The 20,339-nt window shown below is 39.1% G+C and overlaps 1 protein-coding gene across 6 annotated transcripts; it reads left to right on the forward strand.

Annotated features, from left to right (window-relative positions):
* Positions 1–1,811: 1,811 nt before the first annotated feature.
* Positions 1,812–17,800, forward strand: ccdc9 (coiled-coil domain containing 9). 6 transcript variants are annotated; one of them, XR_009206998.1, is made up of 17 exons: positions 1,819–1,916; positions 2,423–2,498; positions 3,316–3,420; positions 4,450–4,599; positions 6,886–7,203; positions 7,705–7,788; positions 7,881–8,048; positions 8,182–8,363; positions 8,598–8,656; positions 8,842–8,889; positions 9,326–9,449; positions 10,284–10,395; positions 10,482–10,971; positions 11,525–11,641; positions 11,737–11,835; positions 14,086–14,146; positions 14,298–15,577. XR_009206998.1 is itself a non-coding variant. In XM_058413807.1 (16 exons), the coding sequence occupies exons 2-16, from the start codon at positions 2,496–2,498 to the stop codon at positions 14,088–14,090; spliced, it is 2,061 nt and encodes a 686-aa protein (XP_058269790.1). In that variant the 5' UTR covers positions 1,812–1,916; positions 2,423–2,495; the 3' UTR covers positions 14,091–17,800. The 6 variants fall into 6 exon arrangements, 5 of the variants coding, with proteins under 5 accessions (XP_058269790.1, XP_058269786.1, XP_058269788.1 ...); XM_058413807.1 differs by having other exon boundaries at positions 1,812–1,916; positions 11,528–11,641; positions 14,086–17,800; XM_058413803.1 differs by having other exon boundaries at positions 1,820–1,916; positions 14,086–15,570.
* Positions 17,801–20,339: the final 2,539 nt, after the last annotated feature.

Consider the following 20,339-nt stretch of genomic DNA (forward strand, 5'->3'; position numbering starts at 1 on the left):
GTCATCGACATACGCTTTTAAAAACAGGAAGTCGTGAAAATAAAAGTCCCGAATGGCAATGGCGCAGTTTGTATGCAAAAGTAATTCAGACATATTCCTTTTGTTATTCAGTGCATATGCCTTCATTTGTATACTTTTGCACACATTTGACTGGAGGTACCCAAAACATTTGCTCATTTAAATGATAAGCTCGCACCCATGAAATCTGACGTATTGTATACAACCACACAACTTTATAACTCTCTCTCTCTCTCTCTCTCTCTCTCTCCCTCCCATATTCCACATCCTCAGATCATTTCATTACAGGTTTCTTCCCATCTCTCTCTCTCTCTCTCTCTCTCTCTCTCTCCCATATTCCACACCAGATCATTTCATTACAGGTTTCTTCCCATCTCTCTCTCTCTCTCTCTCTCTCTCTCTCTCCCATATACCACACCATATCATTTCATTACAGGTTTTTCCCCCATCTCTCTCTCTCTCTCTCTCTCTCTCTCTCTCTCTGTCTAAATGAAGATTTAAAAATACATTAAAAAAAAATCATCCTTGTCTCACAGCTCCAGGTTCCACTGTTCAGTCCTGAACTCGGGTTACTGTCTGTGTGGAGTTTCTGTGCATGTCTTCCATGTGTCTGTGTGGTTTTACTGGGTCCTTTTTATCTGTGAAACACATACCAGGTATATAAGGTAAATAATGGCTAGCTGTAAATGTGCGTGAATATGTGCCCTGTAATAGACTGGTTTCTCACTCAGTTCCTGGTATAGGCTCAGAACCGCCTCAAACCCTGACTAGGACATATTGTCAGTGAAGATAAATAAACAAATTGTATTTGCATGCATGTATTTAATTCTTTACTTTTATTCTATAGGTTGTTTGATATGTAATGAAAACCTTAATTCTATTTAAAATTTATAGATATGCACACTGTCAGGATTTTACCACGTTTGATATAAAATCACTTCAGGCATCTCTCATTCATAAGGTATTAGACATGCCCTAATTTTGAAAAATTCTGGGGGATGTCTTTCAAACCCTGTCTCACATATTGAATTGCAGTCATGAACCAGACCCCCAGGTTGCTCTTTTTCGCCTTTACTGGAGAAGATGATAAGCCTCTAAAACCAGCTAAACTTTATTATTGTCCTTTGCATCCCTCCTGGCCAGGCGTTCTCTTTTATTTAAGTGGAAGGATGCCACCTCATCCACCCATGCACAGTGGCTCAGGGATATTATGTCCTCTTTGTTCCTGGAAAGATTCATTACTCAATCCGTAATTCAGACTTGGAATTTCAACAGATGTGGGGGCCCTTCCTTCACTTATTTTCATATAAATTTATAGTTTAACCCCCCCCCTTTATTTGATTGGTTGGGTTTTACCTGTATATGGATTTTTTAAAATCGTTTTTATTTCTTTTTTCTTTCTTTGCACACAAAAAACAGACTTCCAGCTCCATTTATTTATTTATTTATTTATTTATTCATTCATTCATTCATTTTTTTTTTACCTTTTTTAAATATGCATGGTGTCTAGCCTCTCTTAGACATGTAAGGCTGGCTGTGTGTGTAAGGGGTTTATAGATCCAGATAATACAAGTGTGCCTTGAAACGCACACTAGCTTGTATGCTATGTCTCTGTTTAAAAATCAATAAAAAAATATTGTTAAACTAACATATTGTCACCAGCACTCACACAACAGAATGGTTAAAATATACAGTATACAGTAGTCATGTTAAAAAAAAATAGGGTTGGGTATCGATTGAAAAGCCCGCGCAAATGAGCTTTTATTTTGATATATCCAGTTGCCCTACAGAAGGTTTGGTTCGTTGTCAGGAAGTAAATGCAGCTCATACCGGAAGTAATCCTGGGACACTTTTGACAGTTTCTCTGGCCGTAGAAGCACGACATACTGGCGTTCACGGTTTGGCGGCATTTTATTATCTTTCGGGAGAAATAGCACAATATTATGTAATATAAAGTATTCAAGTTTGAGTTCACTTTATTGTTAGTTGCTCCGTTGGCTACCTCTCGCAGCTTTGCTAATTAGCCGTTATGCTAACCCTGGTGTCAGTCCGCTGTTCGGTGTCTCTGGGTTAGGAAAGGGTTAAAGCGCCTCTGTATTTAGTTTTGTTTACCAACACGATCACTTTAACATGCCTGATTCTTATTTTGTGGCGTATATCTATTCAGACTATCAGATTATTAACTTCAGCAGTTTAGTTTTTGGAGGTTTTGTGTAAAGGAAAAGCAACGATTCTCTACTATAGGCCTTTTTCTCGTTTATTTACTCCTCTGGTTTTAATGCTTTAGTAGATTTTCACTTACTTGGAGTATTGGGTTGAAATGCAGCTGTCCTGTAACATAGTATGTCTACTTTTTGTTTTCAGATACTCTGAATTTTATGGTGTGTGTGTGTGTTTCCTCTAGTTTGGTCGATTATTTACATCTCTGAAAGTTTATAAACCTTGCAGTGTGTTTGTGTGAAGACAGGCTTCCAGCCATGGTAAGTTTCAAACATACTTAAGTAAAGCAACCATAGTGATAGCCGAGTGATTGAGTAAAACAACAACAACACACATTTACGTTTTTGTACTTTTTGTACAAAGATATGTAGAAACAGGCTAAAATGTCTTCTGATCTATTTCTTAACTTTTATTCCCAGGAATTTGTTATAAAGACATTTGATATACCACAAAGTGAAAGTAACATTTTATGCAAACCATCAGTTTTTACACTTGATGTTAATATGGACTTAACTTCTTGTGTTACTGCTTGAAAAATATGCTTCAGACAAGTCTTTCCATGCCATTGCTTCCCCTAGTGTCTTATCTACACTATAGTGGCAAAAAAGCCCAAGGCATTTTGGACAATTTCATGCTCCCAACTTTTGTGGGAGCTGTTTGGGGATGGCCTGTACACTGGTGTGCAGTCATGTTGGAACAGGAAGGGGTCATCCCCAAATGGTTCCCACAAAGCTGGTAGCATGAAATTGTCCAAAATGTCTTGGTATGCTGAAGCATTAAGAGTTCCTTTCACTGGAACTAAGGGGCCAAGAACAACCCCTGAAAAACAACACCTGAATTCAATGATTTGGAGGGGTGTCCCAAAACGTTTGGCAGTGTCCCAAAATGTTTGGCAGTAAACGTTTGGCAGTCTGGCAGCTACAAATGTTTGGCAGTAGCTCAGTCTGTATTGCTGTGGATATTTTCACCCAAAATCAGAGACTAAGAAGCCAACTCTAAAGACATTAGAGAAATCGTATTAAAGATTGTACGACGTGAACTATTGAACATGTTTGTAAATAAAACTCTTTGTGTTAGTCTGCTGTGGTGGATCTGAAGACGAAGGAGGAGAAAGATGCAGAGCTGGACCGGCGTATTGAAGCTTTGCGGAAGAAAAATGAGGCTTTAATGAAAAGACATCAGGTATTAGATCTTATACTGGCATTCATTACATTTCATGTGTCTGACAGGCATATAGTTTTGTGGGTTGTAACATTTAAGAGAAAAAACATGCCATGTCATTTAGAATATCTGTCAGCTCCAGAATGATTGGTACAAAAAAGCTTAAGAAAATGGCTTTGTGTTTAATTAGCTTAATGTAGCACTGAGAATGAGAGAAATGTAACCTTTAATTGCAACCAGTACTTTTACTTTCACTCTTGCAACATCTCTTGTTGACATACCAGCTCTTTTATTTCTGCTGTAATGCGATTGGAGAAAGGAATCCTTCTCTAGCACCTATCAGTATATATCCATTGTTCTGCACTGGGTAGAGCATGTCTGAAGCTTACTTCTGTAATTTGTTGAGCCCATGATACCCAGAATTTTTTTCACGTCAAAACCACCTTGAGTTTCAGCAACATCTAACAAACTCCAGGAGCAAACATTTTGTGGTTACATGAAAGAACATGCTTTCTGTTGGCATGCCTACCAAATAGAGCTGGCATCTAATTGTAGATTTAGAACCTCATATGCTTATGACCTTTGGAGAAATGTTTGCCTCTCTTTCCTCTTCCATGCAGGTTCATTACAGCTCTAATTGTTAGTTAGTTTTTAAAGTGTCCCCAAACACCGAATGCTCAGGTGTGTAGTTATTTCTGTAATAGCCATTTCCATATGGAGTTTTTCCTTCTCCTTTGGAGTCATTCTCAATGGGAAATTAACCACAAATGCATTTTTTTAAAAACTCATCTTTACCAAGCATGCCAGTAATTCTTGTTAGCTGATACTGGGGGATTTTTCTTTTTTGTATTAGCTGCTATTTATTAGATGCAAAACAACTGCCTCACAAAAAAAAAAGAATAAGAACAACAACCTGGAGTTTTTATATGGTAGAGTCATGTAGTAAAGTAAAAGGAAAATACTCTTGATTTCCCTAAAGTGTCTGTTTTTATGGAATATTTTTACATTAAGACTCTTAGTGATTTTCACCTGTGCACTTGTTCATTTCAGGAAATAGAAGAGGACAAAAAGAAGGCTGAGCAGGAAGGCATAGCTGTGACAACACACCGCAAACCCCGCGCTCACGAGCCTGATTCAGACCGGCGGAAGATTGAAAAGGAGAACCTCACTGTGACAGTGGACCTGTCTAAACCCAGCGGGGTAAGACCATTGCTGTCAATTTGTCAGATCAGTGCAAGTGATCATGATGTGTGTTGAAGTTGGGTTTGCCAACTTGATGAAACTTGTAGTGTATAAAAAAAATCCAGTACAATGGTTAGGCTTGTGTTCTAGTATTCCTTGGCATGGGTTTTTTTTTTTTTTAAATCTGGTATCTGCTCCTTTGTGTGAGGAGGAACAGGGGGAGCACTTCCAGAGCCCAACAAAATGACCTCCAGCAGGCTAGTGGTGTGCATGTACCTTGCCAAACTGTCAGAAACTCCATGAGGGTGGCATGAGGACCCGACATCCTCTAGTTGGACCTTTACTCACAATCCAGCACTGTGCGGCTTGGTTGGCATTTGGCAGAATTGGCAGGTCATTCACGGATGAGCAGGATCACACTGAGCACATTTGACAGATGAGTCTGAAGATGCCGTAGGGAACATGCCTTCAACATCACCCAGTATGACAGGTTTGGCACTGAGTCTGTGATGATGTGAGGAGGAATATCCTTGGAGTGCTAGTCAAAGGGACCCTTACTGCTGTTGGGTACCAGGATGAAATCCATTGTCAGAGCCATTGATGGACCTTGCGCTGGTGCAGTGAGCTGTGGGTTCCTCCTGGTACATGACAATGCCTGGCCTCAAGTGGCCAGAATGTGTAGGTAGTTCCTGGATGACGAGGGCTAGTCAATCTTAGCAATTCCTTCTTGTTCCCCACACCTGAATCCATTTCAGAACCACTGGGCCATTATGTATCGGAGCATCTGAACCCGCTGAGTAGCACCACAGACTGTCCAGTAGCTCAATGATCCAGGACACCAACACTTCTGTCATTTCATCAGGAGTATGCCCAGACATTGTTGGGAATGCATACAGGCACGTGGGGGCCATACACACTACTGACTTGTATTATGAGTTGTGATGAAATTGATGCACGTTGGATCAGTCTGTAATTTCAGTTTCAGTATTCTGATTTTTGGTATCACTTTGAATCTAGTTCTCAGTGGGATGATGATTTTTGATTTCCATTGACCATTGCCACATCATTTAGTTATCACCAAATTGCACAATGTATATAAGTAAGGATTTTCAACTTGAATATTTTGTTCTTTGAGATCTAATATGTGATTTAAGCGTTTAAAAATCCACTTAAAGTTCACCATCCTACAGCAGAATAAGTGTAAAGTAAATACAAAGGAGACTTGATGCTTCTGGACCACTGACCATTATCGCTGCACCTTTTCCTCACAGCTCTTGAAGGTTTTAATTTCCCACCTGGGGTCTGGTGAGAAAGATTGTAGTGCATTTTAATCAATGCCTGTAGAGTTACTCTGGGACACAGATGGCCTGTGCAGTGGTGATTAGACCTCCCACTGTGGACTGTGAAGGTCAGATGTCTCACTGAATGGACTGTGACATATGATGGAACTTAATGAATGTAGATGTGGAATTGCACAAGCAGGAGCTTGCCTTTAATGCTAAATCTGTCAAATCTCTGCAAGGATGCATAAGGCAGCTAAGAGTGAGTGTTTTCTAAAGAAATATTATTTAACATAAGAAGTAGAATGTAGTTGAACAGTAAGATTGTGTCAGTGAAAGCAACAGGAAACCAATAATTTAATAAACAGAAGGGGAGGAGATGCCAGATATAGTATATTTAAGAAATCATACATTTGGAGCTGTTTTCAAATTTTGGTGGGATTTTAGGAATGAGTTACAATCTCACTATTAATATAAAAAGAAAAGAGACCCCAGTAGATTAAACTGAGACATAATTTTCTGGATTATGATGCATATTAGAAAACAGAATATCCTTCAATGATTTTACAAGAAAATCCGTGTTTCTTTCCTGTTAATGAATACTAGTAATTCAAAATTATTGGTGCAAGCCTCATTGGTATGCAAAGTCAGTGTTTAAAATTTGATGGAGTTTGTCATGCAGAGTGAGCATGGATAACTTGAGTCATGCAGTATGAGAAGTATTCAGATGACAAGATTAGTTAAATTCTTAACTTGATTCCATATTTTGAGACTTGATTTTAGCAGCTACATCTGCCTCTTGTTGGTCCTGGAGCTATAAATGTTCATCTTGACAAATGTTTCAAGGTTGTTTAGACATTCAGTCAGGACTACCAACATTTCCAGTAAATACAATATCTTTGTACGAGGCAAGAGTGGAACAGAGTAAATTTGCGCATAAGAGCAGATGAGCTTGCATATGGCATGTATTTATAAATGAATTATAAGATGAAAATCTGATTCTGATCTTTCCTGACATTTCCAGGAAAGTCGAATGGTGAATGATAGGCAGTTAGCATCACAACATGCTGATCGTGAAACAGAAGACGGGTTCTCGAGCCGGCCCCAACATAGGACGGGATCTGGGCGGCTGAGCAGAGGTGGGCAGCGTGGAGGTGGTCACCGCCCTGAGAGGAGAGAACCGCGTGAAGGGGAAGGAGGAGGAGGAGAGGGCCCTTCACACATTGAACGCTCCCGAGGAGGACGACGGGGAGGAAGAGGAGGAGGAGGAGGAGGAGGAGGAGGAGGAGGAAGAGGAGGAATCATGCAGCAGAGTGGCTCAGGGTCAGATAGAAAATCAAAGGTGAATATTTTATTACAAACTCTTCTAACTACTTGTCTCGACACAACCAAGTTGTGTTCACAAGGTGCCGACTGGATCGTTTGCACATAGGTTTCTATGGATAGGTGAATGGGCATTAGGTACTCATTGTCATTGATAGGTATTATGTCTTCCCTGTCAAATACCTTTGACTATGAAATATATCTTACTGAGCTGCAGTGACTTTGAATATCAGACAACGGTTTTATTTAGAGATGTTTAACAGAATTAAGCTTTAATAACTAATTTAGATACCTTATTTATCTTCACATAACATAGTTTTGTAATTTGTATATGTAGTATTTTTTATTCCTGCTCACCGTGAAATTAAAAATCAATAAACATGCAAACTAACTGTTTTTCAAACACTGTGTGGCCTATTTTAAACCATTAATAAAACAATACACTGTTATCATAAAATCAGCTATCATATAAAATCACTGTTATCATAAAATGTCAGCTATAAAACTTGCTTTTGCTCAGGAGTGGGAAGAGAAAAGAAGGCAGAACATTGAGAAGATGAATGAGGAGATGGAGAAGATTGCAGAGTATGAGAGAGGTCAAAGGGTGCGTAGCTCAAAGCCTTTATATCTCTTACTCTGCTTGTTGATGAAAAATTGACATGCATTGTTATTCAACATTTGCACCTGTTCATTAAGGCTGATGGTGAAAAGAACCCCATCAGGAACTTTCTGGATGATCCACGGCGCAGTGGACCAATACCTGAGGTGGATCGCAAAGAGGGAAGCCGCAGACATGTCCGCAACTGGGGTGGACTGGATTTTGAAAATGTTAAGACTGGAGCTGATTCAGAGAAAGAATGGACGGTTAGGATGGCTGTTGTATTTTCATCGCAGATTGATAGATGTTGTAATCTGAGATTCCTTGTAACATTAAATTAATAACTGTCTCTATTTTTTGCCTTGTATCTTTCTCACATTCTCTGTATCTTTCTGACAGAATCGGAGGCCTGGAGGAAAAGGCTCAGTGGATATGACTTTGTCGATGACAGGCAGAGAACGGGCTGAGTATCTGCGCTGGAAAAAGGAGCGTGCTCAGATAGATGAAGAGAGGTTGGCTCGTCATCGTAACGCCACTGGTCAGTGGAGACGAGAGTGGGATGCCCAGAAAACAGACACAATGTAAGAGTCTAACATATCCAGCTGTTCATGGCAGTTGTTTTAATTATAGGGTTATTTCATTTCATTCATTTTTACAATTCCTTGAACACACATGATTATTAATTAGGCATTTGGGAATAAGAGTAATAGAGAGAGCTTTTTATATAAGGGAGTGTTGATTGAACATGAAGTACATTGCTTGCATGTTGACAAGGAGAGATTGGCAAAATGAGTGACCCTGCATTGCCTTCACAGGTTCATAGAGGACCCAGCTGTGGCTGGAGAGGGCATGCCAGAACCGGGCAGCAGGAGAGGCAAGTCTCACACTTTCTTTCATATGCGCACACACACACACACACTGACACCCACTCTGCGAACATTTCAAGTGCAAAGAAAAAGGAAGCCACTTGAAGATGTTCCGTATTTTGAATCACTTGGACAATCCTCTTCCCCTCATCCTTGTAGCTGTTTGGTGATGTACTGTGATGTGTTCTCTCAGCAGATAGGGGGCGTAATGCCCGTACACAACAACGCAGTGGGGCTACAGGTCAGCTTGTGGCATGGGACATGTCTGTGTATGGCGTGTGTCTCTTTTACCCCACTCACAATAATTTCCCCTGTTTATTATCATATAAGATTTTTGGCAATAGCTAAGCTTTTTAAATGACTGTTAATCCATAAGGCAGCTTGCATCCTTTGCCATATGCACTGTTTTGCTAATTACCCTGCTATATCATGTCACTTATTAGCCCCATGTCAAGTCAAGGCCACTTTTGCATGTTTTTTTTCCTCCTTATTAATCTTCACTGACATTGAAGATTGATCAATGTGGGGGAAAAATTATCATGATGACTGGAGGGACCATCTGTTACTGTGAGCTAGTCTGTGCTCTTCTCTGCTTCTTTGCTGTGTGTTTGCTTTCAAGATCTGACTACATTATCTCTTCCATCAGATATTTATTTAACTTTCAATTTTTTTTGCAGACGATAACAGAAAACCTCCCAAGGCACCCACTTTTGGAGATTTCTTAGGGCAGGGCAAACCCAGAGAAGCAGGCCGTGGAGGCAGAGGAAGAGGGAAGGGACGAGCTCAAGGAAAGAGTTACAGGTAGAAGCATTTCTCTCTTCACTGATGAGAGCAGTCAATCACTCTTAATTGTAATTCCTTCTTTGGTTGGGGAAAGAATGTAAGTGTCCCATGACAAAGGCATTACATCAGTGGTACATACAGTATACCAAGAGTCTGGCTTTATCCACAACAGGCCAGTGTGGCTTCAGATATAATTTGCAGCCAAATAGGAGACATTCCCAACCACTACTGTGACATTTATAATGGGTTTCCAGCAGGTGGTCCAGTGCAAGTAGTAAATACTGACACTACATTATTTCTGTTGCACACTGTACATAAGAACTAAGAGTCTGACCACTGCCATTTTGGGGGGAAAAACAGCACTAACTTGCTAGGATCAACTTTTTACTGGACAGTACAGCACAGGAAGCTTCAGAAGTATTGCAAGTGATTTTTAAAGTTTCTTTCTGTCTTTGTCTTGCTATTTTATGAGCAGGTATCATAGTGTCTAGAGCTGGCTAAATCTGAATACCTGAGTATGCAGTATACAACTTCCCCCTAACTATACAAGTGCAACACATAGGCACTGAAATAATGGTAGTGTACCACATGTTTAAATTCTTTTTGGAATTCAACCAAATACAGATAATGGCCAAAAAGACTGAAATGTGACCTTTTAATCAAATAAAAGACTATTAATCAAATACAACTTGAGATATTAATCTGCTGATTGTGTTTATAAATCACTTTCTGTGTGCTTTTATTGGACATTTTCCATTCCCTAATCTATATTTTAAAGCATTCTTTTGGCTATTGGACTAAATGTATTTGTAAAATTCCTGTTTCTTTTCTCATTTTCAATTTATTTTCAAGTATGCATGATAACCGGTGGGAAGCAGAAAAAGAGGAAGAAAAGGGGAAAAAGGAGGAACAGGAAAAGGAGAAGACAAAGGAAGAGGATAAGCCCAAAGCTCCAATAGAAAAAGTGAGTTTTGTTTCCTTACTCCGTTCCTGCAAGATGTAAGTGATGATGGAGAGTTAAATTAATGACTGTGCATTTTTCTGTACAAGCAGACTGCTGTTGCTGTAGAGAAATCAGTTGCTGAAGATGAAGATGATGAGTGGGAGGATGCCAGTGATGGAGATGAAGTTGAAGATGAGGAGGTGGAAGTGTTAAAGGATAAAGAAGTTTCTTCCAAAGAGTCTAAACCTATAGAGAAGAGCCCTAGTTCCCCTGCTGCATCTACTCCCAGTCCTAAGCCTCAGAGAACACCCAGACCCAAAGTGCACATCCCTTCGTCCCCACAAGAGTCTCTCGCTACTCCAGAGGGCACAAAGCCTGTCAGCCCCTTTTCCCCTCTGGAAGGCCACCAGCCTGTAACGGACTGGGGAGAGGAGATGGAGATGCTCTCCCCTAAAAGCAGCTTGGGTGAGAGTCCCTTGAGGCCCAGCAGTAATGAAAGCAGTCCTGCTCAGAACAAGAGCCGAGAGGAGGAGAATCACAGCGATGCTGCCACGAATCAACCCCTGCAGTCTGACAAACAGCATGACACCCCGCCTGGTAGGAACAGGCTACTGCAGTTTGTGTTTTAGCAGAACAGAATAGTCATAATCACAGTCCCTGTACTGTACATGTTCTTGACTTTACTGAACTCCAGTCATCAGTGGAGTAATTGTCACATTCTTAACGAAAAATCTCATTAAAACGTTTGAGTTAGTACAGATACATAACAGGCCAGTGCTACTGCCTCACAGACTTTTATGGACCAATCATGATTCTGGTACATTGCATATTCCTAAGAATCTTCATAGGCTAAAAGTTTAGGCAGGCTGATGTGCCTTTTCTCGTGTCTAATGATATTTGTTTTTGTGAAACTGACAAGTGAAAAGGCAACTATTCTTCAAGACATGGTTAGGAGATGTTAGGAGGAGAACTATGTACATATTTAGGGTTGTCATTTTTTTTTAATTTCATTTTTTGTTTTGTTTCTACTTAATATTCTTTAAAGCTTAATCCTATTAACCTTTTAATGTGAATCCCCACAACACTGTCATGGGGTAGTTAAAAATGAAAATCATGTGTATATATTACATTCAAATCATTTTGCTTTCAGAAGCAGATTCAGCTGCTCCTGTACACCTTGAAGATTCAGCATCATCACAACAGGCTGATTCCACGTCTAGCAGCAATAATCCCACAGAGCCTGCAGAAGATACAACTACACAGAAGGGTAAATACAAAAACAGATTTTTAAATTGATCTCAGTGAGCACCAGAAAGTCGTATGATTTATTTTTTACTAAGCCAGTGTAACTTATTCCATCAGACGAGAGTGAAGAGACTGAAGAGACTTTGGGGCTGGATTTGAATGAATCTAGAAGTGAAAGCGCAGCTCCAGCTGAGTCCACGGATCAGCCATGCTCAGGTGCCGTTCTTATTACAGACTTTGAAACAGTGGTTTTCTGCAAGAACTCCCTTACTTAAGCTGACATCTGAGCATGCGCCAACACCCTGCCCTGTCTCACTCGCTTTTTGGCCCGTTCTGTCACAACCTGTCCCTTCACTCACCTCTCTGTCTATCCCTCTGTCCATCTGTCCTGTGAGATGGCATCTGCTGCTATATTTGTCTCTCTAATGACAAATGTGAATGTCTCCCTTCTGCTCCTCTGGCTGTGACAGTCCTCTTCTACTGTGGGACTCCGTGTTCTTGCTTCACACTGGCTGTCAGTCTCCTCAAGAGCAGCACTAACATCTCTATTCACTGCTTCCTGGACCTCATTTTGTCCATTGCACTGCTTTTTGTTTTCTGTTTTATTGCATATGGATACGTCATGCACGTCTGCTTGAGCACATCTGCTTGCTTTTTTTTTTCTTTTTTCTTTTTTTTCCTTTTTCAAATTACGTTTCTTCATCTGCTTAAACGAATGATCTGTGATGTCTGGTCATTTGAAAGATGCCAATTACAGCTGATCTTGTAACTCCCATCCTGCTGCATCTCATTTGATTGTATGGTGTCATTAACATTTGATAGAATAAACGATGGCTGAATTGGTTGCTGCACCAGAGCCACTTAGTTGTCAGGCAGCATGTAGTTAGACAATTACATTTCATTGCAGACATCCACCAGTAGTTGTATGTTGAATGGATGGAGCTAAATCTGTTTTCCAGTTGTTTAATCTTTGTTTACATCAGTGGATTAAAGTCCAGATGCCCTTTTAGCACACAAACGTTACAGACAAAATGTTAGAAAATTTGTACATTTTTAAATGTATATGCAACAAAAGCAGCATTTGTGCCTACATATAAAATGCTATCAAGGCACTAGCACATGAAATAAATCTATAAGATGGGGTGGTTTTTTTTTATTTGCTTATTTTTATTAAGGCAGGTTTAGACTACATTTCGAAGGATATTTATACGTCTAGCAGTTTTGAATTTGTAGAGCTAGAAAAAAAACAGAATAAATGTTATGCTACTCATTATACCTGTAACAGTTTCTGTTTTCCTTTTAATTGATTTTCTCCTATAGAATGATTTTAGGTAAGATTGATTCGCCCCCAAACTTTGATTAACCCAAGTTCTCACAAGACTCTTGATAGATTAACCAAATACAAAATCCTTGATCTATAAAAGTCTATATAAGTAAATGTACGTCATGGCAGTTTCTAACGTGTCCTGAAACGACCTGAATAACACAATGCTGAATACACTGCCATTTAATTTGTTTCTGTTCAGGATGGCATTAAGGTAAGGATATCATGATCATTCTTTTTTTTTTTTTATACTCAAGGCTTTGTGTTCACTGACACAGTTTCATCTGCAAAAGACAAAAAGAACTGAATCAGTTCTGTTTCTCCTTGTCATCTAACAATAGGCAAGAAGGCTATTGGCATTGTATCAACATAATGATCAGTGTAATACATTCTTATATTTCCCCAAGATCCAATTACTGACACACATTAAGCCTGTTTAAGAGGGCAGGAAATTGCAGTAAACCTCTAATTATTGCTAAAAAGCCTTTCTGTGGAAACTGAGATGTTGGATTCTCAGGATGATGGGTGGTAATGGAAACCTTGAAAAGACGGAATAACTCATTGATTGTCTTTGATGCATTTTATATGATGGAGCCACTTAATGCACTAATTATGGAGTCATAGTGTTGCAGTGTTCTTTATCCTTCGAATTACTGGCTATCAAGTCACTTGAGGTGAAGGAATAAATGTGTTAAATAATTTATTGTACTTCGAGCAGATATGCCTCTAGAGGTTTGTATGGAGAATGAATTGTTAAATGTTTAAAACATAAAACTCTGCTGTAAAATAGAACGTGTTCCTAAAAACTCATTAAACATGCATCTTAAAAGGTGCTATAAGGCTGCATTGGGATAATTGAGGGTTTGGAGCCTGTTAAAGGGTCCTGTATATAACATTTAAGGGTTTCTGAGCACCCTTTCCCCAAAATTTAATAATGTAGTACATCAGATCTTTATATATATATATATATATATATATATATATATATATATATATATATATATATATATATATATATATATAAGTAGCCATTTGATTTATTGTTATAATAAAAATACCTATTTAGCTGTGAAGTGGGGGTTTTTGAGCTTGTTAAAGCACTATGATGATGCCAGTGCTGTGCTCTTGTTTTCTGTCTCCAGGCTAAAGAGTAACTGCAGTAAGTGCATCACTAGTGATCTTGCAAGAGAGGGGGAAAAAAAGGTAAGAAGAGGTGCGAAGAAGACATCGGGTGTAATGGATATCCACTGCCTGAAAATATGGAGGATGACTTCTCCCCACCTCCATAACAACTCATTGTGTGGTTTTGTGTTCTCTCAGCACGCAGACTATTCTACTGCTTTGTGTGTTTCAGAATCTAGGACGGAAATCTACGGGGCTCTGCAAACCATTTGTATGACACTGTAAAGTAAATGAAAAGCATTATATGCAAGGCAAAAAAATAAACGTACCGTAAGAACTTTAACCGTTTGTTTTATATGACATTTGGTAACATCTTATCCTAGTCACAAGAGACATTTGCTCTCAGAAATAGTTTTCAGGCAATTCTACTTTCGCTTCATGCTGCTGTAGGTCCTCAAGGGTTAGTCAATCAAATGCATGCTTTAGTTTGTGTATGATACCTATGCAAACAAAATGGAAACGGGCATTAGGACTATCAAAGTGATTTATAAAAGGCTGGATTTTTTTTTTTTTTTTTTGTTTTTGTTATTTGCCTGGAAAATAAGGTGCTACATAAACTGTCATTTATAATTTATACCCACATGTATGTATTCTGACCAAAGATACTTCTTAGAAGGTGTTTTGTAGATGGATTTGAGTCTGTGGGATAAATAATGAAATGATTTGAGGCAACGAAGAATGTGTACCTCATTAAAACTAATCTTGGTTGGATTTTTCTTTTTTTGGTTTTATCTATTATTATTTTTGCTTTTATGCTCTCCTTTTTTTGGGGCTAGGAGTTTTTCATGATGTGAAAGCAGGCAGTTTGGCTCAGTGAGGTTGTTTTAGTAGCACAGGTTTCTACCATTTAGTAAATTTAGTGGAAGTATATGGATTGTAGTTAGTTTTTTTAAAAAAAGTGTACATTCCAGTGCTTTGTGCATCATCTTTCACTGTTTGCATTGAGAACCCTCATCTTTAAACACACACATGCACATGGGGCTGGAAAATTCATGAAAATTGTGATTGTATTGCATCAGTCTGCTCATGTTTACTTTATAATTAGATCTAGATTTGCCTCTGTTGGTGTTTCAGCAGTGCACACGTTGGTAATATGATGGTGTTTGTAGGATACTTCCCACAGTGAAACACTATTATATTTCAATCAGTTATTTTAAGGAAGATTATGAATTAATGCTTATGCCTTTTTATTTTTCATGTAAATAATGCATTGTGTTATTTACATTGAATTTTCTTTTTAAATAAATGTATATCTTTGCCTTAAATGTCCTGCTGTACGTTAATGGTCTCTGAATTTCTTAGTTCAGATGGTAGACATGTATGCTCATGGAAAACATTACAGAGGATTATTTTCAGCCTGTAAGGTACAAAGACTGCACAGACAAAGTGTCGATCATTCTCTAGAAGAACAACAATCACCAGCTATTCAAGACAAGACAAAACTGATGCTTGTTACCTGAAGTCACATCTCGGGTACTGTGTCAAGTGGATGTTTCAATTTTAGAATAAAGTCAAACTTGTGGGATGTAAATTCGTCATTGCAAGGAATCAAGTCAAAATTGTGTGATAACTCGCAAATGTAAGATCAAATGTCAAAATTGCGAGATGTAAATTCGTCATTGTGAGAAATCAAGTCAAAATTGTGTGACAACTCGCAAATGTCCAAATTGCGAGATGTAAACTTGTAACAATGAGGAAAAGATTTAAGCTCGCATTTCTGGGGAAAAAAGTTGGAATTATGAGATGTAAACTCAAAAATGTGAGATCAAAAGTCATAAATATAAATTCCCAGTTACCCTTTTTATTGTTTTTAAATGTAGAAACAGAGATCTATAGCTTATGATTGTGATTGACATTTTTCTTTGTGAGGAAACATTGTCAGCTTGTGGCTCCTAACTTCTCAGAGCAATAACAAATACACATCATCAACTAACAAATGAGCCCCAGAATTGCTCCAGCAAACACAAACATTTCATCATGACACTATTTAATGTGTTGAAAGTTTGAGTTTCTCTTTAAAACCATAAATCCTTTCTGAATCCTACAGCCGGAGTAGGAACCACAAACCCCACCCCAAACCCCGCCCACAAACGGGAGGCAGTGCGCGTGTTTTGTGCTGCGAGGACGCGCACTTGAGTGATGCTGTAGAGAGAGCTGGAGCTGAGCTGAGCTGAGCTGTCCCATACCGAGTACGGAGACTTATGAGCAGGTTGTCCCGGCTGAACTCTTCTTAGATCTCATTTCATTTCTGGAAAAGGATTTTATCTTTTATCCCACAATGAGGGGAGGCAAAAAAGGCGCAGGAGGAAGGCTAAGCGGGAACGCATCCAGGAGACCGAGTTATCCGGCTGATCCCTGGATAAATCAGGCCAAGACAAGCACCAGGGTTTGGGTTAAGGTTGCAATGGGCATCGCTTACTTTCTCTGCGTTTCAATCGCTGCCTTCTTTTTGGCGATTTATTACGTTTTCTTCTGGACTCCGGAGGCGTCCAACTCCACTGACGCGGGAAAGCTTAATAACAGACTGGACTATGGAGGAAACCAAACACCTGCTGGTTAATAACAACGGCGAGGAAGAAGAAGTGATCACGCATGAAACTTCTTTCACTGCATTCATGAGACTGCCATTTTCTGGCATTCAGTCTCTCGGACGTTTGAACTTTCACTGAAAATCACTGCAAACTTTTCTGCGTGATTATATTTGCAAGATCTGTTGTTCTTATTGTACAACTTGGCAATAAGTTTATGTAACCAATATATATGATACAATCTATGCACTTATTTATTTACTGGTTCGTTTGTCTTGAGTCTGCATCCTTGCACAGCTCTAGTAAGAATTACAAATTCATGTATTGTAAGTAATCATTGCAGTGGACTTTGTGATGTTTATCATAAAAACAACACTTAGCCAATATAATTGTAATAAGCTCAATGTATAAATAATCACGACACTGATAATGATCCATAATGATATGGTTTTGAGCATGTAACAAGTAATGATGTGCGCATAAATGCTGACAAACAGGGAATTATTTTTTGTTCCTGGAAAAAATATTTGAACTGTTTTGGCTACAGGAGTGTCATTTTGAGTGTGTACATTCATTCTGAGGTTGTGACATTTCTCTTCTTATTTAATTTACTTCTATTTTCACTCCTACACCTGGTGTCTCACTGTTCTTTTTCCATACCATGCCCTTTTTGTCTTCCCTCTGGCTGTCTTACGCACTGCTGCCACTCAAGCCTGTAATGAATAAAATAATCGTTTTATCAACTAGTTTACATTTTAATTATTTTATTCATACATTACTCATCAGTAGCATCTTGATCCTGCTCAGGATCACAGTGGATCTGGAGCCTTCACACACATGCACACATGCTTTCACACCCAAACTCAGGTTCGAGCCAAGGACACTGGAGCTGTGAGGCAGCAGTGTTACCCCTTGCACCAGGTGCATATACAATATTTACTACATTTAATTCCCATAAGTAAGTATACCACAGTTCAACACGTTCATAGCCTACATCACCTCCAATATATATTTCTGCTGTGTGCTTGGTAATATGGGACAAAATGGAAATAGAAAATGTGTAAGATTAGTGTAATAATTAGTGTAAGAGTATTCTTATATGCATTTTTCTATGCTCTGATACTTGCCCTCTCATGATGTCATTACTTATTCATGTTTATTCATGTTTTATTGGTCACATGGTATTTGGTCACTACTTCACATATATGATCTTGACAAAGAAATTAAAGAAAAACTTTTTTTCACACTTCCTGTATTGCCTGAGTTCATTCTAGCTTTATACTGTAGAATATATATATATATATACACTATATTGCCAAAAGTATTCGCTCACCCATCCAAATAATCAGATCAGGTGTTCCAATCACTTCCATGACCACAGGTGTATAAAATCAAGCACCTAGGCATGCAGACTGTTTTTACAAACATTTGTGAAAGAATGGGTTGCTCTCAGGAGCTCAGTGAATTCCAGCGTGGAACTGTGATAGGATGCCACCTGTGCAACAAATCCAGTCGTGAAATTTCCTCGCTCCTAAATGTTCCACAGTCAACTGTCAGCTGTATTATAAGAACGTGGAAGTGTTTGGGAACGACAGCAACTCAGCCACGAAGTGGTAGGCCACGTAAACTGACGGAGCGGGGTCAGCGGATGCTGAGGCACATAGTGCGAAGAGGTCGCCAACTTTCTGCAGAGTCAATCGCTACAGACCTCCAAACTTCATGTGGCCTTCAGATTAGGTCAAGAACAGTGCGCAGAGATTTTCATGGAATGGGTTTCCATGGCCGAGCAGCTGCATCCAAGCCATACATCACCAAGTGCAATGCAAAGCGTCGGATGCAGTGGTGTAAAGCACACCGCCACTGGACTCTAGAGCAGTGGAGACGCATTCTCTGGAGTGACGAATCGCACTTCTCCATCTGGCAATCTGATGGACGAGTCTGGGTTTGGCGGTTGCCAGGAGAACGGTACTTGTCTGACTGCATTGTGCCAAGTGTAAAGTTTGGTGGAGGGGGGATTATGGTGTGGGGTTGTTTTTCAGGAGCTGGGCTTGGCCCCTTAGTTCCAGTGAAAGGAACTCTGAATGCTTCAGCATACCAAGACATTTTGGACAATTCCATGCTCCCAACTTTGTGGGAACAGTTTGGAGCTGGCCCCTTCCTCTTCCAACATGACTGTGCACCAGTGCACAAAGCAAGGTCCATAAAGACATGGATGACAGAGTCTGGTGTGGATGAACTTGACTGGCCTGCACAGAGTCCTGACCTCAACCCGATAGAACACCTTTGGGATGAATTAGAGCGGAGACTGAGAGCCAGGCCAGTCCAACATCAGTGTGTGACCTCACAAATGTGCTTCTGGAAGAATGGTCAAAAATTCCCATAAACACACTCCTAAACCTTGTGGACAGCCTTCCCAGAAGAGTTGAAACTGTTATAGCTGCAAAGGGTGGACCGACGTCATATTGAACCCTATGGATTAGGAATGGGATGTCACTTAAGTTCCTATGCGAGTCAAGGCAGGTGAGCGAATACTTTTGGCAATATAGTGTATATATATACGTGCGAGGAAAATGTGCTAACTACAAAGCCACATATATATATATATGTGGCTTTGTAGTTAGCACATTTTCCTCGCACATCTGTTGTGTTGGGTTTAATTCTTTCCTCTATTCTATGTGTGTGGTGTTTGCATGATTTCCCTGTGCTTCTGGGGTTTTCTCTGGTTTTCTTCCTCACTTCAAATGCATGTGTTATAGGCTGATCTCTAATTTCTTCTTAGTATGTTTGCACTGGTGCCCTGTAGAGGGTTGGAACCCCGTCCAGGGTGTCCCCAGTCTTGTGCCTGAAGTTTCCTCGGATAGACTCCAGGCTTCCTGTGACACCGTGTAGAATAAACAGTACAGAAGATGGATGGATAAATATATAAATACCATGGCTGACTTTAAAGATTATTCTAGTCACTCTGGAGTGGATCTCTAAACATTGATTAAATTAATAATATGAGTGAAATCCTCTCTCCATTAACTGCTTATAATCAGTCATATTTCAGGAAATGGTTTAAGATGCTTTTATAAACACATCATGAAAATGTTGGTGTGGTGAAGGACATTTTCAGCATTTAACAGTAGAATTACTTTGGAATACAAATGATGTAAAGTGCTGGAAATGTTTATTGCAGCTGATGCCTTAATGCAGTCTTAAAGGTTTTCTGCAAGAAACTATATTTATCCTGCTGACTAATATATCAATTTTTACATCTATTATCCAATGTAATGTATGTGCATGTGCATTAGTTTATATATTAGATATATAGGTTGACACAGAGGTTTAACATAAGCAATTTGACTGATTATGTGAACATAATTAAAATGGTATACTTTAAGTTGATGTTAAAACAATTGATGTGGTCAATGTATATATATATATATATATATATATATATATATATATATATATATATATATATATATATATATATATATAGACTTTAACATAAACTTGATGGTATGCATAGATTTTCCAGCTCTATATGCATTGAATAAAAATGTTTGCTGTTGTTGCTCAGTGAAAGTGTGTATTCATCATTTGGAAAGAGCCTCAGAAAAGCTTCCACTTCTGCACTGTGTTAGAGAATTGCATACCACAGGTGTACTGTTGCTCTTATGTTTAACTGACACTTTGAGGAG

Source organism: Hemibagrus wyckioides, linkage group LG17, assembly GCF_019097595.1.
Source record: "Hemibagrus wyckioides isolate EC202008001 linkage group LG17, SWU_Hwy_1.0, whole genome shotgun sequence".
Classification (NCBI taxonomy): Eukaryota; Metazoa; Chordata; class Actinopteri; order Siluriformes; family Bagridae; genus Hemibagrus; species Hemibagrus wyckioides.

Bases quoted from the DNA above. Each gene is read 5' to 3' on its own strand.
- ccdc9 (XM_058413803.1), top strand. The intron at 8,049-8,181 runs GTTAGGATGGCT...TCTTTCTGACAG, and splicing joins ATTCAGAGAAAGAATGGACG to AATCGGAGGCCTGGAGGAAA. The intron at 8,364-8,597 runs GTAAGAGTCTAA...TTGCCTTCACAG, and splicing joins GCCCAGAAAACAGACACAAT to GTTCATAGAGGACCCAGCTG.